General features: G+C 49.8%; 1 protein-coding gene across 2 annotated transcripts in view; it reads left to right on the plus strand.

The window, feature by feature from the left end:
- The window catches only part of Usp36 (ubiquitin specific peptidase 36), a 33,680-nt gene extending 12,116 nt beyond the window's left edge, over nt 1–21,564 (plus strand). Inside the window, exons 7-21 of one of the 2 annotated variants that reach the window (XM_069992863.1) lie at nt 2,966–3,033; nt 3,451–3,521; nt 4,089–4,171; nt 5,809–5,920; nt 7,556–7,696; nt 8,655–8,755; nt 9,427–9,565; nt 11,367–12,032; nt 12,645–12,775; nt 15,321–15,914; nt 16,240–16,439; nt 17,250–17,351; nt 17,908–18,023; nt 18,307–18,457; nt 19,590–21,564. In XM_069992863.1, the coding sequence (XP_069848964.1) occupies nt 2,966–3,033; nt 3,451–3,521; nt 4,089–4,171; nt 5,809–5,920; nt 7,556–7,696; nt 8,655–8,755; nt 9,427–9,565; nt 11,367–12,032; nt 12,645–12,775; nt 15,321–15,914; nt 16,240–16,439; nt 17,250–17,351; nt 17,908–18,023; nt 18,307–18,438 (2,656 nt within the window). In that variant the 3' untranslated portion in view covers nt 18,439–18,457; nt 19,590–21,564. The remainder of the gene's footprint in view (nt 1–2,965; nt 3,034–3,450; nt 3,522–4,088; nt 4,172–5,808; nt 5,921–7,555; nt 7,697–8,654; nt 8,756–9,426; nt 9,566–11,366; nt 12,033–12,644; nt 12,776–15,320; nt 15,915–16,239; nt 16,440–17,249; nt 17,352–17,907; nt 18,024–18,306; nt 18,458–19,589) is intronic. The other variant, XM_069992864.1, reaches the window with a different exon arrangement.
- The last annotated feature ends 689 nt before the right edge of the window (nt 21,565–22,253 follow it).

The following is a 22,253-nucleotide window of genomic DNA, read 5'->3' on the forward strand; positions in this document are numbered from 1 at the left end:
TGGGACATCAAATCTCAGGTTGGGTTTTCTGTTTGTTTTGGTTTTGTGGACTTTTTTTTTTTTGCTCACAGCTACTTCTCTACCACTTGAGCTACATCTCTAATCTGCATTTTGCTGGCTAATTGGTGTAAGAGTCTCTTGGATTTGTCTGCCAGGCTGATAACAAATACAGATAGAGCCTCAGATCTCAGCATCCTGAGTAGCTAGGAGACACTGGTGTCTGGTTTCTTCTAGTTGATGCATTTTACTTATTTTTTTTATGGGTCCAGTCGTGGGGCCTGAACTCTGGGCCTGGGCGCTGTCCCTCAGCTCTTCAGCTCAAGGCTAGTGCTCTACCACTTGAGCCACAGCACCATTTCCGGCTTTTTTCTTTTTGCTTATGTGGTGCTGAGGAATTGAACCCAGGGCCTCGTGCATGCAAGGTAAGCGCTCTACCACTGAGCCACCTTCCCAGCCCCACATTTTACTTTTTTGGGAGTTCTAGTAATAGCTTTTTTCTCTGAGTTTCTTTCTCTCAGACAGCTGTCATTACTAAAATTTTATTTCCTGGTAGTTTCCTACTTTAAGTGCCCCATGTTGAGTTTGCCTGGGATCTGTTCTGTCTTGAGCTTTATGCAGTTTCTCCCCACCCCCACTTTTCTCTTTCTCTTTGTTGTTGGTTATGTGGCTTGAACGCGGCCTGGACACTGTCCCTGAGCCTTTTTGTGCTCAGGGCTAGCATTCTACCACTTGAGTCACAACACCACTATGGTTAAGTGGAGATGGGAGTCTCATGGGAACTTTTCTGCCCAGACTGGCTTTGAACCACAATCCTCAGATCTTAGCCTCCTGAGTGGCTAGGATTACAGGCATCAGCTACCAACACCTGGCTTGCAGTCTCCACCTCTGAAGGGACTGAGGTGTTCAGTTTCTTTCCAGAGTTCACTTAACTCTTCCTTTTAGTATATTCCTTCTATTATTTTATTGTATTTTATCTTACAGGGGTTTGAGCTCAAGGCTTAGTAGGCAGGTTTTGTACCTCTTGAGCAGCCCTCAAATACCCCCAGTTTTCAGATATAGTCTCTAGCCTTTGCCTGGGGCTATGCATGCACCTTGATCTTTTTATAAGTAAGCTATGCCTCCAGTATAGCTGGCATTATAGGTATGAATTACTGGTCAAGATGGAGATCTTGGTAACTTTTTTTTTTTTTGGTTGGTCATGGGGCCTGAACTCTGGGCCTGGGCACTGTCCCTCAGCTCTTCTGCTCTAGGCTAGCACTCTACCATTTGAGCCACAGCTCCACTTCCAGCTTTTTTCTGCTTATGTGGTGCCGAGGAATTGAACCCAGGGCCTCATGCATGCCGAGCAAGCACTCTACCACGGAGCCACCTTCCCATCCCCTTGCTAATTTTTGCTCCCTTCTAACTTGTTTCCCAAGTCACTGGAATTGCAACCATGAGCCCACCCCTCCTGGTCCCAGACTGGTTTTCTTTTTCTGTGTTTGTGAGTGTGGTTTTCTTGTGTGCAAATGTTGGAGGAAGTCTAACTCAGTGTGGACTTGTGTCACTGTTTTTTTCTGCCCTGGCTTCTTGACTGGGTATTATGCATCAGTGGTGTGCTTGGTTTCTAGATAAGAAACAAGGTGGCAATACATGCCATTTTCTATGTCACCTTTCTGTGATTTGAGCTGCCTTTGACTGGTGGGTCTGGTAAGTTTCAGGATCCTCAGCCTAGGGCCATCCTCAGCACTATGAGGTGAACCTTCTCAAATAAATGTTTTTTCTAGGTGACAGAAGGGGCAACAGCTCTGATAGTTTATTTGGCTTTTTTAGAACCCTAAATGTTCTCCTTTTGCCCTTTCCTACCCAGTTGCAAGGATGCTTGTTTACCTGCTCTTTTATCCTCTTATTCCCACAGCCAGGGCCTTTGGGAACTGCCCCCAGCCTGTGTATGCCAGGCCCTGGGCCTGCCCCAGCTGGCAGTTCCCTTCCCACAGGCCAGTGGGCATTTGTGGTGGTACTGTTGGCACCTAGCTTCTTGTAAGGGTGGGGCAAGGGGTTGAGTACTAGCCACTGGGGCTGCTCTGCTTCTCGCTCCTGCTTCTCACTGAGATGATGGCCTGGCTACTTTAGAGAGTTAGATATCCCTTCCCTGGGTGAACTGTGATGACTATAGATGGTGACTGTTCGTTTTTCATTTCCCAACTTTGTGAAAATAAGCCTTTGGTCCCAGGTTGTCTCCTGAGCTTCCTGGGAAGTGTTGCATTGACTACAGGCCTGGTGCATGTCTTTTGGGGTGGAGTTTCAGTGGCAAGGCTTGGCACTGGACCATGCCCTGGGAGCTGTGCCACACAATGCCTGGCCAGATGTGGCACTTGTGAGGGGTCAGGAAGCAGCTGGCAGCGTGGATTGCACCCTTAAGTGCCAAGGAAGATGGTTGTGGAGGAGTGAGTGGAGCACACCAGAGGGCTAGGGTTGTCCAGAGCATGCAGGATGCATGCCACATGTGGGGCATGTGCACTCAACCCTGGGGGCACAGGAGTAGGTTGGCCTTAGTTGTTGCCCCAGATTAGTAATAAGTGGAGTGAGGTAGGGCGGAGATGGTTCAAAGTTGGTTTCAGGGCCCTGTCCCACCCCGATCTCAGGCTTGGCTGCTCCTCGAAGAGCAGATGTGAGCCTACAGGCTGAAGGCCCCATGCACCCCACCCTGGTCCAGACCCTTCTATGGAAGCCAGCACTGTTCGGTACCTGTCTTCTGGAATTCATGGCCCAGTTGCCTCCTAAGTGGGACTGTTGTGTAGGTTTGAACAGTGGGCCGTAGGGCAGGAGCTTGGCAGTAGGGGACTCTTGAGAGGTTCTGGGCACTGTTGGGCCTGCCCATGAGATTCAGGTAGGAGGATGGGAGTTGGAGGATAGTGCCACAGCCAGCCAGTGAGTGGAGAATGGAAGCTCAGTACAAGTCCTGTTTTGTGTGCCCTGCTTTCAGGCTGGATCGGCAAACTCAGGCTACCACTCTGGTGCATCAGATCTTTGGAGGCTATCTCAGGTCCCGAGGTGAGTGGGGACATTTTGTTCATCCTGTCCTGGAGGTCAGGACCTTCATAAAGACCCTAAATATGCTCCTGGCATGGCCTGGTGATCAGGTCTTGGTTTCCCACCTGCCAATCTTGCCTGGTTGTAGCAAAGCCCTGTGAGGAACCTTGAAGCACAGTTATGTGTATGGGAGTCTTCCTCACAAGCTCTCCCAGTCCCTCTTTCATCCCCCTCTGCAGGCCTGATAGGCAGCCAGTGGCAAGCAAGGCCTGTGGATGGGGCCAGCACCTCCTTGGTAGTTTTTCCACCCTGAGTCAGCCTGGAGAGACAGTCTTCTGTCAGGAGCTGGGTTGAGTTCTAGACCTCCAGTGGTGGGTGTTGGGATTTGGGTGTCCTCTCGTGGAACCCACCCACACACTGCCTCTTCTTCTATTGCAGTGAAATGCTCCATGTGCAAGAGCGTCTCTGACACCTACGACCCCTACCTGGACATAGCGCTGGAGATCCGGGTACACACAGGGGTCTGCCCTTGTGGACATCTGGAGAGAGGCCGGGAACCATCATCAAAATGGGTGCAGATAGGAAGTGCTTGGGATTCTACTTTTTTTAGAAACCTCATTTTATATCTTCCTAGGTCAAACTCTGAGTTTGTGTCCTGAGGCAGAGTAGTCCCAGCACTGTCAGGCAGAGCTGGAAAAACATCTAATGTACTAGAGTGCCACCCTGAAACTCTGTGGCCTTCACAGCATGGTGGCCCCTTTCCTGGCTGGCTTTTTGAGAGCTCGTCTTGACCTTGCTGGAACCCCTGAGCTTCTGAGCAAATCCAACTACAGTCTGCATATGACAGACCTCACAAGGCTTCTGTGCCACCCACTTGCGATGGGGCACAGTCTGGCTCCCTGCTCCTTGGCAGTACCTATTCAGAGTTTGGGGAGGTGGCAGCTAGTGAGCCAGTTTTTATGCAAGTCAAGGTTTGTGACTTGCTGTCTCAGCCTGAAAAAGACCTTAAATTTGGCATTCATCAAGTCAGCCTTTTTCTTTTACGGTTTATCCTGTTCGGTTTTTGTCCTTCTCAGCAAGCTGCAAATATTGTGCGTGCTCTGGAACTTTTTGTGAAACCAGATGTCCTGAGTGGAGAAAACGCCTATATGTGTGCTAAGTAAGTTTTACTTCGTTAATGAAAAAAAGAAGTGTCCATAATGCTGTGTGCCTGGTGCTGGTGGTTCATGCCTGTATTCCTAGTACTTGGGATGCTGAGATAGGAATACTTGCCACTTAAGGCCAGCCCAAGCAGAAAAGTCCACAAGAACCCTTGTCAACCAGTAGCTTGCTGCGTGGTACCCATTGTCATCTCATCTACTGTGGGAGGCCTGAAATAGGATCACCATCCAAGCCAGCCAAGCAGAAAGCGAGACCCCAGGTCAAAGATAACAAGCACAGTGCATCAGTGGCTCATACCTGTAATCCTAGCTACTCAGGAGGCTGAGATCTGAGGATCATGGTTCCCAAAGCCAGCTTGGGCAGGAAAGTCCAATAGACTTTATCTCCAGAAAACTAGACGTGGCACTGTGGCTCAAAGTGGGAGAGTGCTAGCCTTGACCGAAAACGCTCAGGGACAGTGCCCAGACCCTGAGTTTAAGCCCCTCAACCAACAAACACAGAAAGAGCTGGGGGATTTGGCTCAGGTAGTAGAGAACTTGCCTTACAAGGTACCGGGATCTGGGTCCACACCTCCCTCAGTATTGGGGGAGGAAAGCCAGGTTCTGGTGGCTCACAGCTTTAGTTGTGGTACTTGGTACTCAGGAGGCTGAGATCTGAGGATTTCTGTTCAAAGCCAGCCCAGGCAGAAAAACCCAAGAGACTTGTCTTCAGTTAACCAGCAAAAAGCCAGAGTAGAGGTGTAGCTTAGGTGGTAGAGTACCAGCTGCTAACCAAAAAGCCAAATGAGAGGATGAGGCTTGAATTTAGGCCCTAGCACTAGTTCAGAAAAAAAAAAAAAAAATCTTGTGTAGCCATGTCTGAATTACACACGCCTTCCAGTAGGACACATGGTGGCAACCGCACGCTCCCAGTACTCATCACTGCTGTGAAGCGTCCTTGTGCATTGCTTGTGGTGCCCATCGTCCAGGATGGATAACTGAGACACAACTGAAGGCCTGACGATGTTCACCCTGGGCTGCAGTGCAGAGCCACCCTCTGCCCTGCCTCTTGGCAAGAGCTGATCTCAGCTTTCCGTGTTTAACTTTCTGCTATAGCAGGCAGAGCTGCCCCCTTACTCTGTGCTGGCGCTTGGCTCACCAGGCCATGTGATGCTGTGCTGGGACTGCTGAGGAATATTTTCTTAGTCCTTTTCAAGTTTCTTGTTCTGTTTGAAGACACAGTCTATTTTCTTAGTCTCTCTTTAATTTGCTTCCCTTGGGTCTGGAAGCTACTCACTCTGTCTCCCTTTCTTCCCTCTTCTCTACTTGTCCTTTGACTTGGCTTGCATCCATTTCCTACTGCTTGACTGACTGCTTGATTGCTGGGCCCCACCTGCTTCAGTTTCTTCTTCCCAGTGTCACTCCCAAGACACTTTTTGTACTCCTTATACTTCTTACCTAGTCTCCTGGAGGGCCAAGTATTCTTGCTGGAGGTCCCTGCCTGTTCTCACCTTCCTGCCTTGCAGCAACTTGTAGGTTATGTGGATGGGGTACAGAAGGTATCAACCTCACTTTCAGGTTCTGTTAGTACAAAGCCATTCAGCATGAACAGTGTTCTTCCAGTGTGGCCTGAACCTTGTTATTCATTTCTTTATAGATGCAAGAAGAAGGTTCCAGCCAGCAAACGCTTCAGCATCCATAGGACATCCAACGTGCTCACCCTTTCCCTCAAGCGCTTTGCCAACTTCAGTGGGGGAAAGATCACCAAGGTGAGTGCTCGCAGGATACAGCCTGCTCAGTGGCTCACGGTGCCTCACAGCTGCCTAGGTAGCCCCAGAGCCAGAGAATTTCAGTTTGCCTCACAGGGCCCAGGAATCTGAATGGCTCTCATTACAACTCAACAAGAAGAGAATCACTGTCCTGGATCCCCCAACATGGAATGTTCCCTAAGTGGAAGGTCAAGCCTTCCTAAGTAAATGTCCTTGGTACTTTTTATCTCTAACCATGAGTGTCCTAAGTCTGAAACAAGTGCAGTTGCATGCTGTGGCCTTTTGTGGAATATGGAGTGAAAATCTACTTTTTTGCATGGTCGGATTTTGCTAGATATGTATGTTTCATAAGTCTACAGTTTTTGTTTAGGACCTGATTATGTGATTTGGGGCAAGGCACTTAGTGTCAGCAATATTGAAAACCTTCTCAGTCTTTTTGAAGCCATGTTTCATTTTAGATCTCTAAACACCATCATCCGAGTAATTGCTTGCACATGAACTTTTTCCTTCATTGTTGTAGTGTGCCAGTCTGAGTGGGTGCTGGAGCTCACTTGAGATCTGTGGTTATGCTTGTGTTTCAACAATGGTCTAGAGGATTTTTAGGAGGCCTCCTACCTAGCAAGGTTGGATTGAGGCTCATGTATATGTATTTTGGCTTTTGAGATTTTGTCAGAAAGAAAAAAAATAGCCAAGTATAGTGGTTTATACTTGTAATCCTAGCTAGCACTCAGGGTGCTGAGGCAAGAGGGTGGTGAGTTCAAGGCCATCCTGGGCTATATAGTGAGACTTTGTCTTTCCCTTCCCACCCCAGTCCTCCAAAAAAAGAAATTAGATAATATAGGTAAGTCTCACAGATACTGATTTTTTTAAAAAAATCCAGACAAATTGCATGCTTTATGATGGCAGAGAGAATACATGCTGACAGATCAGAGCATGTTTGAGATGGGACAGTGACGGGGGCACAGAGGGACTTGGTAAGCTGGGGTCTTCTGTCTTGATTGGAGTACAGGCTGTCACAGGGGTCTGCACCTGGGCTCTGGGTCTTGCTCCAGATTACATATGTGTTTAGGATGGACCTTATGTGTTTTTGCTCACATAAATATGATGCCCTGTCTAACTATAGCATGAAGGATGGGCATGTGACAAGTGGTAGAGCTCCCAACAACCAAATACAAGACCCTGAAAAGTTACTGTGACAACTGGCTGAATTGGTTTAGCACCTGTTTCTGATGTCCTTAACTGCCCCCCACCCCCTACATTCTCCTCCTCCTCCTCTTCCCAGCAGTATTTCTATAGAGTAGAGGGAAAGGAAATGCATTCATCTGGTAGTTGTAAAACAACTACTGTGAGAATTAATTTAGGAATGGGCCACAAATTGTTCTGTGGGCTGATAGCATAGCTCTCGGTGGCTCATAGCTCCCCATAGCTTATAGCTCCCATGGCCTGGCTGGCAAGACTTCGTCTTTTGCCTGCTCAGCTTCTATCTGTGACTTGGGCCTCCTGCTGTAGCCTTGCCACGCATCCGGTTCCCCCATTGTTAAAGCCCAGTCCAAGTGGACCTCTTACTTAGATGGATGTAGAAGTAAGAGCAAATCTCTCCTGAACAACTGTTTGCCTCTCTGACTTTTCCAACAGGATGTGGGCTACCCTGAGTTCCTGAACATCCGGCCATATATGTCCCAGAATAGTGGGGACCCTGTTATGTATGGGCTGTATGCCGTCCTGGTCCACTCAGGCTACAGCTGCCACGCTGGGCACTACTACTGCTACGTGAAGGTGAGTGCTACCAGCTCTGCATGGGCACTCGCATGCCCAGTGCACTGCCTTCTTGGGCAAGCTGGCAGTGTCATAAAGCCAGACCTAGCCTTTGCCCATTTCTTCTGGGAAATGGTGATATTTAGTGTGTGCTTTCATGTCTAATGAAGAAAAGACACCTTTAAAAGGCGATTCCACTGGAATCCACAGAACTCCTGGAAACTCAAAGAAGCAGCTGCCTCGATTGCCTTCCTCAACCTGGAGAAATCTTAGTTGGAGGCTGCATGTTGGTGGGAGATGAGGTGGTACCTCAGCCTGCCTGTCTTCTTTAGAAGTGACAGAGGAAGGAACTGAGTGATGTGGAGCACTGGCAGAGAGAACTACTAATTATCACCTGGACACATGTAGCAAGACTAATAGTACATTTTGTATTCTCCTTTTAAAGTGAAGACTGATCTGGATGTGGTGGCTACTAGCTACTCAGGAAGCAGAGTTCAGAAGGGTCATGGTTCAAGGCTAGCCAAGGCAAAAAAATTCTAGAGACTTCATCTTGAATAATAAAGAGCTGGGCTCTGGCATGTGCCTGTCATCCTAGCTACTCAGAAAGAGTAAATAAATAGGAAAACAGAGGTCTAAGCCAGTCTGGACTAAAAAGCAAGGTTTTATTTTTTATAAAAGCAAAATACTCTGGAAACGTGGCTTGAGTGTTAGAGGACTTGCAAAGGCCCTGAGTTCAAATCCCAATTATAACGCCCTCCATCCCCCCAAGAAAATAAGAAAAGTGAGGACTAGTCAGATAGGGCAGTACACGTTTGAATCCTAACTCAGGAGGCTTGACGCAGGAAGATCGAGAGTTTGAGGCCAGTTTGGGCTTCAGAGTGAGCCCTTGTCTCAAAAAGGAAAAGAAGCAAGGAAGGAAAACAGGATTGTGGGCTGTCTGTTGATTGTCATTTCCTGCAACCTCCCCCGTGCTGCTCAGGCAAGCAACGGACAGTGGTACCAGATGAACGACTCCTTGGTCCATTCCAGCAACGTCAAGGTGGTTCTGAACCAGCAGGCCTACGTGCTCTTCTACCTGCGGTGAGGACCCTATGCCCCCTCCAGACGAGCTCCTGCTCTCTGGAGCTGTCTCCCCGAGCCTTTCCTGACTGGAGGAGCACACGGGCACAGGCCGTCTCCCAGTCATGTGTGAGAAGCACGTCTACTGGGAAGTGCTCTGTAGCCACGCCTGCCTGGCTCTTGGGTAAGAACCAGAGCCCCAGAGAGGCCAGGACAAGACAGGAGCATCTGCCCCCCGGTGAGGCTGTGAATGAGTGGGGAGCAGTGTTCTGTTGCCTCCTTGGTGGGCTGCAGCACCTCCTTCAGGAGACGCCTTTCCTGCCAGCTACTGACTGGAGGTTGGAGGACATGTTTGGCTGGAGAGCTTTGCTGCTGCTCATAGCCCTCCTGTACGGTGATGGATTCAGTTCACTGGAGCCTGAGGGTCTGATCTGGAAACTGACTGCTCTAGCCTCCTGCTCTTGCACAGTTGGTCAGGGCTTTCATCCCAGCCTTGTGGTGGTAGAAGGGCCTGGCTAATGTTCAGAGAAGTCCATTGGGACATTTGCGGTTCCATGGCTGCTTCTGTGCTTTTGCCTGGCTTTCCTAGAAATGGAAGTATAACCCTAACTCTAGGTTAACTTCCTCACCTTCCTCTCCACACCTATGGGCTTAGCCAGAGATCCCCTGACTTCTTCCTTTGCTCTTGATAGAATTCCAGGTTCTAAGAAAAGTCCTGAGGGTGCCATCTCCAGGGCAGGCTCTGCTCTTCCCAGCCGCCCAAGTGTCATTCCAGATCACACCAAGAAGAGCACCGGCAATGGAGTGGCTTCCTCCCCACTGGCTGTGAAGGTACAGTGGTTGCTGATGGGGAGACACGGCTGGGCTGGAGTTCCTGCCAGGCATCACAGGGCTCTGAGGCTCCTGTGGGAGCCTTGGGAGGAGTTTGGGGATAGTGGCCCTGTGTTATGGCACACCATTTCTTGAGCTGGTTGCCATGGAGAACAGGGAGAAGGCCTGGAATGCCCAAGTGCATCAGCTCAGTGGTCTACCTGCTGTCCAGGAGTGCTGGATAGGCTCCCTGGTGAACTCTGAATCCCAGGCATGTGAGGACACTTCCCTCCTCCCCCCCTTTCCCCCAGTCCAGCACTGAAAGCATGATCAGCTGGCTCCAGCGCCAGTGTCCTGCGTGTGGTGGTTTGCCTGTGATGCTATATGACAATATCTTTGTTCTTTGGAGATAGTCATGAACATCCTTGGCAGTAAAAAGAAATGACATTTGCAATTTACTCAGGTGACCCCCAAACAGTTATATATGCGTGTGTGCATGCCACATGCACACACACACACACCTGGTATGCTAAAGCTTATATGATAAAACATAAGGAACATGAAGAATACATCAAAGTTACCTTTTTGTGTCTGAAATTTGTGCCAGTTAACTCAGTTTTCCTAGCCTGGCTAATGATTTAGTCAACTGATCTTTTTGATGACTTTGTGAGTGATCTCTTCCTTCCCCATGGAGTTAACCCCCATACAGGCATCAGGGACTGGCCGGTCTGCAGTGGTGGTAGCCATTTATGGAAGTGTAAATCCATCTGTCACTTCTAACATTGAAAACAACAGAGGCTAAAGTTAGAAACATTGGAATGGATGTAGGAATTACCACATGTGATCTAAGTGCAAAGCTGAAGGTCCTGTAGCCCACGCTGGGTAGCTAGGAGCCAGATGCTCCTGGGACAGAGTGGCCAGGGCACACAGCTCCACAGACACCCTTGAAGGCCATTTTGTGCACCATGGAAGTTGTCATTATAAAATATATATAAACACACATGCATACACTGAAAATGTATTGAAGGTTTTTTTACTTTCAATGATGAGCCACTTTGTGTATGCAAATATTTCACAGATGAGTTGGGCAACAGTAGTTCATGCCTGTAATCCTAGCCACTCAGGCTGAGATCTGAGGATCATGATTAAAGGCCAGCCTGGGCAAGAAAGTCTGTGAGACTATCACCAAAAAGCTAGAAGTGGAGCAAGGCTGAAGTGGTGGAGTGTTAGCCTAGAGCAAAAAAGCAAAGGGACGGTGCCTGGGCCCTGAGTTCAAGCTCCAGGATTAGCATTTTTAAAAAAAATTAAGAATAAATAGAATTTTATGAAAATATTTGCAGTAAAGACTATGTAGGGCTGGGAAGGTGGCTCAGTGGTAGCACGCTTGCCTTGCATGCATGAGGCCCTGGGTTCGATTCCTCAGCACTACATAAGCAAAAAGAAAAAAGCCAGAAGTGGTGGCGCTCTGGCTCAAGTGGTAGAGCGCTAGCCTTGAGCTGAAGAGCTGAGGGACAGTGCCCCCCCCAAAAAAAAAAAAAAAAAGACTACGTAGATCACTGGTACAGCAGGTGCTTAGCATGTGTGAGGCACCAATAAAGGACAAAAGAAATTACAACATGCCGCAAAAGGTTAACCTGAAATATACCACAAAAAAGAACATTGTCTGCCAGGTGTCCATACACTTTGTCTCCATTGTCCTCTAGTGCCCCTCTCCCCTTGCTGCTGCTGAGATCTGTACAGATCCCACTCTGCCTGTCTGCCTACATCACTCCCCAAACCCCTACCCCCAGCTCTAACTGTTTTTTGCCTTGCTGTCTTTTAGCGACAAGACTCTATGCCAATTCGAAAACTGCAGGCCCCCGAGGAGACAGGTGTGCCTGTGTCCAGGAATGGCTCTCTGCCAAGCCTGAAGTCACAAAATGGATATGTTCCTACAAAGCCACCCTTGGGGTCCCCCTCCTCCAGAGTCGTCCTCACGCCCACACACATGCCGGCGCTCCTGGACGAGCCAGGAAAGAAAGCGAAGAAGCTGGTGCCTCTGCAGCCCTCCTCTCCATCCCTCCGGATATCTCAGGGCTCATCTGCTGCCAGTGAAGCTGGGAGCCGGCGGCAGGGCTCCTGGGACAGCAGTGATGCCATCCTCTCTACCTCACCAAAGCTCCTAACCAAGGCCACAGTTAATGGGCATGGGCCAAAAGGAGAAGACCGCTCAGACCCAGAGAAGGGAGCTTCCAGCAGCTCCAGCCCAGAGCATTGCACTAGTAGCGGCCCCACCACAGCTCCACAGACCCCTGAGCGCGGAGCTGCCCGCTTCAGCCATTCTCAGGGAACAGACAGTCCCTCTGCTGGTCACACCAAAGTGCCGCCTAGTGGAGCAGATGCTAAGGCAGCAAAGCTGAAGTCCCCGGCCCTGGGCAGTACTGCCACGGAGCCCACAAGCCTCATGTCTCCTCCACCAGCCAAAAAGCTGGCCCTATCTGCCAAGAAGGTGGGTGTGTGGTCTCATGGCTGGAGGGCCTCACGCCCAATAGGGCTGCTGGCAGTTGGGGAGTCGGGAGTGGCAGAGGGCCTTGATGGCCTCATTAGGAAGAGCAAAGGGCCATTGACCTCCCTAGCAATTTGCAAATGATGAAAGGGCTTGGAGTGAAGGTAGAGGTTTTTCTATAGACTCACTTGGGCTATAGATCTGGGCTGGGAGCAGTCTCTCTTGGGCTGTAGCAGAGGCTTGTCATTGAGCCTCAGGCACAGAGTCCAGCGCCAGGCCACCCATGGCAGGGGCAGGCAGGAGTTGGCCCTACAGGACTCTGGGGCAGAGGCTTGGGGCGAGGGCTCCTCTGCTTGCTGGGAGCTGGGGAGAATTGGGTAGTGGCGCTAAGACTTTGGTTTAAGAGCCCTCCTTTGCCCTTTTTGCTTCTAACCAATAACACTTCTGATTCTTCTCCTGCCATCCCCTCCCTCCACTCCTTCCCCCCATTTTTTTCCTTCTGTCCCCTCATCCTTCCTTCTGAGCTCTTTTATTTTATTTATTTATTTTTTCCACCTTCACTCATGGAAACCTTTTTTTAGACCACCAAGTTTTTATTTATGTCAATAACTGCAGGCCAGCACCTTGCGGAGGGCGACAGGCAATGACCTCCATTCACCTCCCCCTCCACCATTCTCCGACCTCACCTACCCCATGAAAACCACTCACCCCGTCGTCGCCTCCACTTGGCCTGTCAGTAAAACCAGGTAAGTTTGGGGTGCAGGCCCGGGGGTGACCTGTGTGGCTGGTTTATGGTCTGGGGTGTGATACGTCTCCCCATGCGTATGGTGGCCTGGTATGCCGCAGGCTGACTGACCTGGCCTGCCCCTGCATGTGCTCAGAGGCTAAGTAAAGCCCTTCAGGGCTGGCTGTCACACCCATGTGTCAGCCCCAGGATGATGTCCTAGTCTCCTTAGCCCTGTAGAGCATTCCTGAGGCTTTTGACTGAATTATGTACTGGCCTCTGCAGTGGCAAAGGGTCCACTCTTCCCAAGGGCCAGTGTGGCACACTGCTGCACAGGGTGCTAATTAACATCTCTTACATATGTTGACTGGCAGGTGGTTGAGGATCACCAGTATTTGCCTGATTGCCTGAGACACAAAAGTCCCTGGCATGGGCTGGGAAGGCGGCTTGGTGGTAGAGTGCTTGCCTTGCATGCATGAGGCCCTGGGTTCGATTCCTCAGCACCACATAAGCAGAAAAAGCTGGAAGTGGGGCTGACGCTCAAGTGGTAGAGTACTAGCCTTGAGCTGAAGAGCTGAGGGACAGCGCCCAGGCCCAGAGTTCAGGCCCCATGACTGACCAAAAAAAAAAAACCCAACAAAAGTCCCTGGCAGAGTCAAGAAGCAAAGGTGTCAAACTGAAGGGGACTGTGCCCAGCTTATCCTCACTTGTATTCCTCTGCAGCAGTTCTCTACCTCCCCCATAAAGTCTGCACACACCCCTGTGCCTAGCAATTTTGCAAGTGGTAGGCATTCATTCGATACTTTGCATCCTTGTAGAACTTACATCTTAAAACCTCCTTAATGCTTAGAATGCAATGACAAGTGGAGGTGGCCTCATAGTCTGCCCTGGTTTAGGTGATGACTGACAAGTTCTTGTATGCTGAGGTGAGCAGTGTCACAGACCTATTTTGGGGGGAGAAGGAGAGCATTGAGGTTTGAACTTAGGACTTGCATTTGTCAGGCAGGAGGAGCCACATCTCTAGCCCTTTTGGCTGTGTGTGTTTGCGGGAGCGTGCATGCATAGCATGCACTTATACATGTGCAGTGTGTCAGTTCCAGGCTTGAACGAGAGCCTGAGCATAGTCTCTTGAGCTTTTTCACTTAAGGCTGGTGCTCTACCACTTGAATTGCAGCTCCACTTCTAGCTTTTTGGTGTTCAATTGAACTTCCCTGCCTAGGCTGGCTTCAAACTGAGATCCTCAGATCTCAGCCTCTTGAGTAGATAGGATTATAGGCATGAGCTGTTTTTCTTGTTTTTTGAATAGGTTTTCATATTTAATGCCCAGGCTAGCCGGTACATATTGTGATCCTCTTTTTTTTTTTTTTTTGGGTCCGGTCATGGGACCTGAACTCTGGGCCTGGGCACTGTCCCTCAGCTCTTCAGCTCAAGGCTAGCGCTCTACCACTTGAGCCACAGCGCCACTTCCGGCTTTTTGCTTTTTGCTTATGTGGTGCTGAGGAATCGAACCCAGGGCCTTATGCATGCAAGGCAAGCGCTCTACCACTGAGCCACCTTCCCAGCCCCTGATCCTTCTATTTATGTATCCAGCATAATGGTGATAATGGGTGCTTGCCACCAGGCCTGGCTTTTGATCGTTGTGACCTTTTTGCCTAGGCTGACTTCAAGCCGCCACCCTCCTGATCCCACCTCTCACTTGTGTGAGAAACCAAATCCCACATGAATTTCCTGGGTTTTTTTTCTTGAATGTTTATTACTTACACTTTATCTGTTTTTTTTTTGGGGGGGTTGTTTTTGTTTTTGTTGGTCATGGGGCTTGAACTCTAGGCTTGGGCGCTGTCCCTGTGCTCTTCAGCTAAAGGTGAGCGCTCTGCTGCTTGAGCCACAGCGCCACTTCCGGTTTTCTAGTGGTTTATTGGAGATAAGAGTCTCATGAACTTTCCTGCTGGGGCTGGCTTTGAACCACGATCCTCAGATCTCAGCCTCCTGAGTAGCTAGGATTACAGGAGTGAGCCATCGGTGCCCAGCTCTCTGTATCTTAATATATTTGAATTCAAAATTTAAAACAACTGTGTGGTCACACAAAGCTAAGACATGCAGTGCTTGTTAACTTTTAATAGACTTTGAACTGTGTTAGTCTGTTTTCAAACATACATATAATTTGTGTCTTTAAGAATTACAGAGGAGGGGCTGGAAAAGTGGCTCAGTGGTAGAGCGCTTGCCTTGCATGCCTGAGGTTCAATTCCTCAGCACCACATAAGCAAAAAGCAAAAAGCCGGAAGTGGCGCTGTGGCTCAAGTGGTAGAATGCTAGCCTTGAGCTGAAGAGCTGAGGGACAGTGCCCAGGCCCAGAGTTCAGGCCCCACAACCAGACCCCCCCCCCAAAAAAAAAAAGAATTATAGAGGAAAAACAAGCTTTTTAAATTCTCTTAGGTAAGAGCTCTCTTTTCTCCTAAAAAAATAAAATAAAAATTGTAGCTAAGAGGAAGTGGGTTGAAGGTTGGCAGAGGGAAGAGCCCTTCATGTGTCCTCTATAATGATCTTTCTGTCACCTGATGTCCCTACAGGGCTGTGTCACCTGCTCCCCAATCATTTCACCTACTGAAGCCTCTTGTCAGCCCCTCTTCAGCATCATTGTCCAGTAGTGGTCCCCAACCCCCAGGGACCCCTGAGCCACAGGCCCACCCCCCCACCTGGACTGCCCCGCCTCAGGTCAATGGAGACTTCATGCCCCTATCACACCAGCTGCTGGAGACCAGCAAGGGCCCTCAAAGCCCCTCTAAGAAGAAGAAGAAGAAAAAGACCCTCATGGGAGAGCCACAGGGGCCGGGCTCAGAGGCACACCTCCTACAGTACCTCAGGGGAGCAGCTGATCGGCCTCGCAGGAGGAGGAAAAGGAAGAAGTGCCTCGACTCTGCAGCCGTGGCCACCCTGCAGGAAGAGCGGACATGGGAGCACCCTGGGAGCCCCAAGGGCAAGACAAAGGGCTGGCCAGAATGGCCAGGCAGTGTGCAGACAGAAGAAGGCACACAGCCACAGGTGAATGGCCATCAAGTGAGTCATGGCCTTGATGGCCACCACATAAGTAGCAGGAAAAGGAGGAAGACAGGACCGGAGGGACTCATTGAAGATGGCCTCTGTCGGGACCCACCTCAGCACAGGTAAGAGCAGGGCTCAGCCCCAGCTGGAATGCAGAAGTAAAAGGTGGGCTCTCCGGAGACACAGTGCACTAACCTGCACTACAGTGGTACATGGGTGTGGCCATGGACCCATCACTGTGGACAAGGGGGTCTGGTGCTCAGGATGTGTATATGCAGGATCTGTCCTGCTTGGTCATGTGACACCCTACCCACTTCCCTAAGCCCACTGTGGAGTGAATAAGGGCAAAGCCACCTGTTGGCCCACACTGGCTGAAGGCTTAAGCAGATGGACGAGTTGGTGAGAGTACAGGCCCTCTGAGGACTGACTATTTCCTTTCACTCTCAGCAGCTGCTCCCCCACAGAGCACAGGGAGCCTGGGACCAGGGCAGAGTCTCCAAGGAAAAAGAAAAGGAGAAAAAGAAAGCATGAGTCACAGCAGGAAGAAGAGGACAGTGAGCCCCTGGAAGGCCAGAAGAGCCCGAGGCCCATAATCACCACAGAGCCCGAGTTGAACACAAGCACTCATCCATCTCGGGACTACCTGGGTGAGGACATGGGGAGCAGTGGGAGCCCCCGGCGGTAGCTGTCCTAGTAGCACTTCACTGCCCCGCATTCAGCTATGCCCACATCCTAGCATGAGCTAGTCAGCATTCTGCCACTGTAACAAACACCTTTGAAGATCCACTTAGGAAAGGTGTGTGTGTCTGGCTGGCTTGTGGTTTTAAACTTACACTTCCAAGTCTGTGTGTTTTGTTGCTGTGGGCCTGTGTTAGAGCAGCACTGCAGGAGCTGGGGTAGAAAAAAGCCAGAAGTGGCACTGTGGCTCAAGTGGTAGAGCGCTAGCCTTGAGCGGAAGAGCTGAGGGACAGTGCCCAGGCCCAGAGTTCAGGCCCCATGACCAGACCCCCCCCCCCAAAAAAAAAAAAAAAAAGGAAAGAAAAGCTGTTCACCTTATGGCCAGAGAAGGGAAAAAAAATGGGAGAGCTGGAAGGTCTCCTGTCCCCTTCAAGAGCAAGACCTCAGTGCTCAGAAGGTAACCTCTTTAAGGTTCAACCACCTTCCAGTAGTGCCTTTTGGTGACAGCCTCCCAGCCACAGAAGGTAGGGAACATTTAAGGCCTGAATGTAGCATGCTGTTTCTGACTGGTGAGGTGGATATACAGCTTGTTCCCTCCATGAGACCAGGACTCTTGTTTTTCAAGAATTGACTGGACAGATCCCCTTTCTGTTGGGTAAAATCATTGCTAGTGAATAAGCATTTAGTGTGAGTTCTGCAATTTTGTGGTGAGAGGCAGGTGATTGATTCCACTGTGTTTGATTTCCGATGCTTATGTTTCCTGGCTACTCTGATTTCAGGAGTGGGACAAGCTCCACTTGTGCCCTGGAACAGAGATCGAGAATCTGACGTAGTCCAGGAATTGCTTAAATACTCATCCGATAAGGCCTATGGGAGGAAAGGTACGGCTCTGGGAAGGACTCTTGTATTCCATGGAGAGCTTATTTTGAAAATGAAGAGAAAAGGGCCCTGGTTGACAATGAGTGTGGAGTGCGGGCACTGCCCAGTTTTAAACACAGGAAGAGGATCTCAATGATTGTTGAGTCCTCTAACCTCCTACAGAGTTAGCCACTGCATGAGGTGAGTTTAGTCAACAGGGAGATGCAGAACACTTTCTCTGAGTCCAGGAGCGGGGCAGAGTGGTAAGGTTCAGGGGAGCAGGGCAAGGTGGACAGTCTCCCCAGCACTGTAGTGACAACTCTGACTTGTATACTTACTTTATAAGTTAGACTTTGAGAATGTGCATGACCCTTTATCTCAAATGAGGAAAAGGATTCCCAGAGAAGGAGATGTCACTGACCCCATGTCCTCCACGTTGTCTCTTCTGCACACTTGGGTCACTGACATCCTAGGCCCTCCGCATATCTGATTCTGCCAAAAGGCAGCCCAAAGGAGTCTTGGGAGTGGTGGGTCTAGCTGGGAAGCCCGGGTACCTGACGTTAGGAATATGTTGCACAGTTCTGACCTGGGACGGTGAGCTGTCTGCTGTCAGTCAGGACGCCATGGAAGACAGCAGACTGGCCCGGACCCAGACTGTGGTTGATGACTGGGATGAAGAGTTTGATCGAGGGAAGGTATGTGGGTGTGCCCTTGGGCTTGACAAAAACACTGCAAGTATGTGTGGTATAGCGTGGGCTGAGGGAAAAGGCAATATGGGCTTTTAGTGCATTTGTTAGGCTGGGGTGAGCCAGGGGTTCCCTCCCATCCCAGCTTGGTCCTTCATGTATGTTCAGTTCATTGCCATGGGCAAGATAGGACCTCAGGGGAGCAGGGACGTGTATGCCTGTATGCAGGAAGGAGCCAGCAGAGCACTGCAGAAGCCCTTCTGGGAATTGAGACACCTGATTCTTGATGTAGGAAAAGAAAATGAAGAAATTCAAGAGAGAAAAGAAGAGAAACTTCAATGCATTTCAGAAGCTTCAGAGTAGACGTAATTTTTGGTCTGTGACTCATCCAGCCAAGGCCGTCAGTCTTAGCCATCGTCTCTGAGCCCTTTGCTGACAAATAGGTCAGTTCAGATGTAAAATGTTTAACTGTGCTATTTGTGTGTGTGTTATTTCTGAAATGTACTACTATGGGATGTGTGTATATGGTGTATTTATCCTGGGTGTGGGGGGGGAATGAGTGGGATGTGTGTATGTCTCAGGGGTGGGTGTCTGTGGTGTGGGTATGTATATCTGCTGGGTGTCTGTGTCTAGTATATGGTAGATGTGTGTTTATCAGGTTGGTGTCTGTCTGGTGGGTGTGTATTCTGAGGATCTGGTACGTCTGTTGTATATGTGTATATCTGCTGTATCTGGCATGTGTATATATGGTGTGTGGGGGGTGTCTGTTGTGTCTAATGTATGAGCACATGTCTGTATACCTGGTAGGTTTCTGATGTTCACATGTGACATGGCTGTGTGTGTGTCTGGTGTGTCTATATCTGTGGGGGGGGGGGTGTGAGAGAGAAGAGAGAGAGAAAAAACTGTACTACGTGGATCTGTTTATGGTGTGTGTTTGTGGCTTATAATACATGAATATGCCTATGGTGGATGTGTCCATGATGTGTGTAGATCTGTCTGCTGAGTGTGTCTGGTATGTGTGTGTCTGTGGTACGTGTGTCTGATGTGTGGTGTATGGGTCTGTGGTGTGTATCCCAGCTTGCCATGGGCAAGATAGGACTTCAGGGGAGCAGGGACGTGTATGCCTGTATGCAGGAAGGAGCCAGCAGAGCACTGGGTGCGTGGGTATGGTGTGTGGTGTGTCTGTTGAGTGTGTGTGTCCAATATGTGTGTGTCTGTGTGGTGTGTGGGTCTGATGTGTGGTGTATATGTGTGATATGTGTGTGGGGGTCTGTGATATGTTGTGTAGGTCTTTGTGTGTCTGATGTGTGGTGCATGTGGGTCTGTCTGTGGTGTGTATGTGATATGTGTGTCTGTGTGGTATGTGGGTCTGTGTGTGTCTGATGTGTGGTGTATGTGGGTCTGTGTTGTGGGTCTGATGTGTGGTGTGTGTGAGTCTGTCTCTGATGTGTTTCTCTTGATGTGTGGTGTGTATGGGTCTGCCCATGCGTGTCTGATGTGTGGTATGTGTCCCAATTGATGTGTGGTCTGGGATGTGTACTAGCGACTTGTAGAGGTGACTATTGTATCTTTCAGCTCTTCAGGATGCCGTGCGCTGGTGTCCTATGTGGACCACTGAGGGTGGCAGTGAGGATGCGAGTCTCTTCTCACCTGGAGGATCAGTGTTCCTGTAGCCTCCTAGAGCGGTCGTATTCTGTATCATGGGTGCTGTCCATCTAGATCTGGAGTGCGGCCTCATGTGGGCTTCGCTGCCCAGTCACCTCTGCACTGTGAGCTGTCACAGTGAGGGCTCGGGAACCACAGTCTCCAGTTGACCCTACATAGAGATCATGTGGCTTCTGCAGCTCAGGACCTCTAGTGACATTCACACAAAGAGCTGGCAGCCACCCATGAGGACCTGGAAGGCCAAGCATCATGGACAGTGGAGTCTGTGTGACCACTGGTCGGGGGCTGTCAGAGCAGAAGAGTCAGGCAGTGTCTCCAGCACATCCTTTGCTCAGGTGGTAGGCATATGCTTGGTAGCTCTTTCTGGTGAACTGTCCCTTGTTCCCTGAGGTGGGGACTGCCTCATCCTGCATCCTGCCCTGCCTGCGCCCTACCCACAGGGCGAGGGGCTGTGTTTGCCTTACTGTTAGGACAGAAAGGAAGCCCCATGCGACCTGCCCTGCCACTTCTTGTTCAGTGCATCGCCTCCTGAGAAGGTAGGGCAGAGGAGCCCTGGAAACTGTGTGCCAATGCCCCCGCTTTGAAGGCTGCTATCTATCCTGATGACTGCAGAGCTCCCCTTAAAGCTGCAATAACCCACGGCTCCCTGCGGAGGTGGCGCATGGGGGTGGACTCTCCGTTATTTTACTACTTAATATAAAGCATTTATTTTTGACCAGGCCTGTGGCTTCCAGTAGCAATGTGTTTTCCTAATATGCAAATACTGGCTTTGTTTGCTCAATTTTGTGAGTGCTTTTGAATCTCTATGATTGTATGACTCAAGAAGAGTCCTTTTTTTATCCTGCTCAAGCTGTGCCTGCAGACTTAGACTGTCCTATACATCAGCCTTCGGTGATGGTGGTTTCTCCAAGGGCTGAGGTGCAGGAGGTCTACCCCACAAGACATGGCTCCTGCTTCCTAGGGCTCTGTGCACCTCCCTTGGGCATTGCCCATTCTACTTTGTCACTGCTGCCCTCCTCAGGTTTCCCTTGTTACTGAGGTAGAAGGAAGAGCTCCGTTGTTCACGTGAGAAGATGCATTTAGTCTTTTCATGGTGGTGGTTCTCTTTGGTTTTCCTTCCTGTTTCTGTATTTCCCTTTAGATGAGGGTGGGAGGGACTGGTAATTCCATTGCCTGGCATGTGGGCCAGTTCTTCCAGCAGAATACAGTGAGCCTTCATGGGGACAGGTTTCAGAGTAGCTGCAGGTGGGAGCGCAGGGGGGCATGCGATAGCCTGGAATTCTCATCGTGGGAGGGAAGCAGGTGCCTTCCTAGGCAGGGCTTTTCTTTTCCTCTTGAGGTGTTGACACTTGTTCCTGTATGAACTTGTTTCCTGGCCATATTTTTTTCTGTGATGTTCTATAGTCAATGTCCACTAGCACAGAATTGACCTCCTTTCTTTCCCTCCCTTCTTTTCTCCAAATCCTCCTCCTCCTGGCTCTGCTAGATTGTGTACTAGGGAGAAAGCATCATGAGAGAGCAGGGCAGTGGGAAGCCGGCTTCCACTGTTTGTTACAGCCAACCAGGGGCTAGGCAGGATAGGGCCCAGAAAACCGTCTGAATTCCCCATGCTATATACATATATAAACACATTAAAGTAGCGCAAGCTTCTCTAATAGTCATTTGGGGGGTGAGAATCCAGTTTTGACTTAGCTGTGCTTGGCAGTGGAGGTGGTCTGGACTGCTCAGAGAGCAGTGCCCCGCCCCACCCGCCCCTCCCCATGTTCCGTGTTGTCGGTGGGCACAGGAGTCCCTGCCCTCTGTACTTCCTCTTCAAGGCCTGGGGAGCCGCAGGCATTGCCAAGACCTTGGTGCAATAAAATGCTGTGTTTTTGTGCGTCCTCTCTGTCTTGGTCTTTTTCCTCTCATTTTTTAAAGTTGCCTCCCAGCAAACTTCCAGTCTGTCCCTCTAGGAAAGTTGTCTCTGTTGCACGTAGAGCCAGTCCCCCACACCTAGGGAAGTGCACCTACAGAGCCCGGGAGTTCTGGGCTAGCCTGAGTAACACATGCTCAAAAAAAGGTGGGAGTGGGGTGGGGGGCTTAAAGAGATAAAGGGGCTGGGAAGGTGGCTCAGTGGTACAGTGCTTGCCTTGCATGCATGAGGCCCTGGGTTCGATTCCTCAGCACCACATAAGCAGAAAAAGCCGGAAGTGGCACTGTGGCTCAAGTGGTTGGGTGCTAGCCTTGAGCTGAAGAGCTGAGGAACAGTGCCCAGGCCCCACAACCAACAAAAAAAGAGATTAAACTTATTTCACAAGTATACTTGCTAAATTTATTAATGACCTTTTTGAAGTGCTTCTGTTAATTTTGAAGGTGATTTTAAACAAATACTATATTAAGGAAACCTTTCCTTTGTGTCTTTTACTAATGTTTGGCTTTCTGTAGAGAAAGATGAGGGAGAAAAAACAGATTTTGTTAACTAGCAAGACGTGTCACTATTGCCAAGAATGGGCAAGGAGGATTGCCTCCCAGGAATGGAGAACAGGTGGTGGCGGTGGAGTCAGCACCAACCCTGTCCCTTCAGACCCTGTGCTG

Source organism: Dipodomys merriami, unplaced genomic scaffold (assembly GCF_024711535.1).
Source record: "Dipodomys merriami isolate MVZ:Mamm:240054 unplaced genomic scaffold, mDipMer1.0.p SCAF_42, whole genome shotgun sequence".
NCBI lineage: Eukaryota > Metazoa > Chordata > Mammalia > Rodentia > Heteromyidae > Dipodomys > Dipodomys merriami.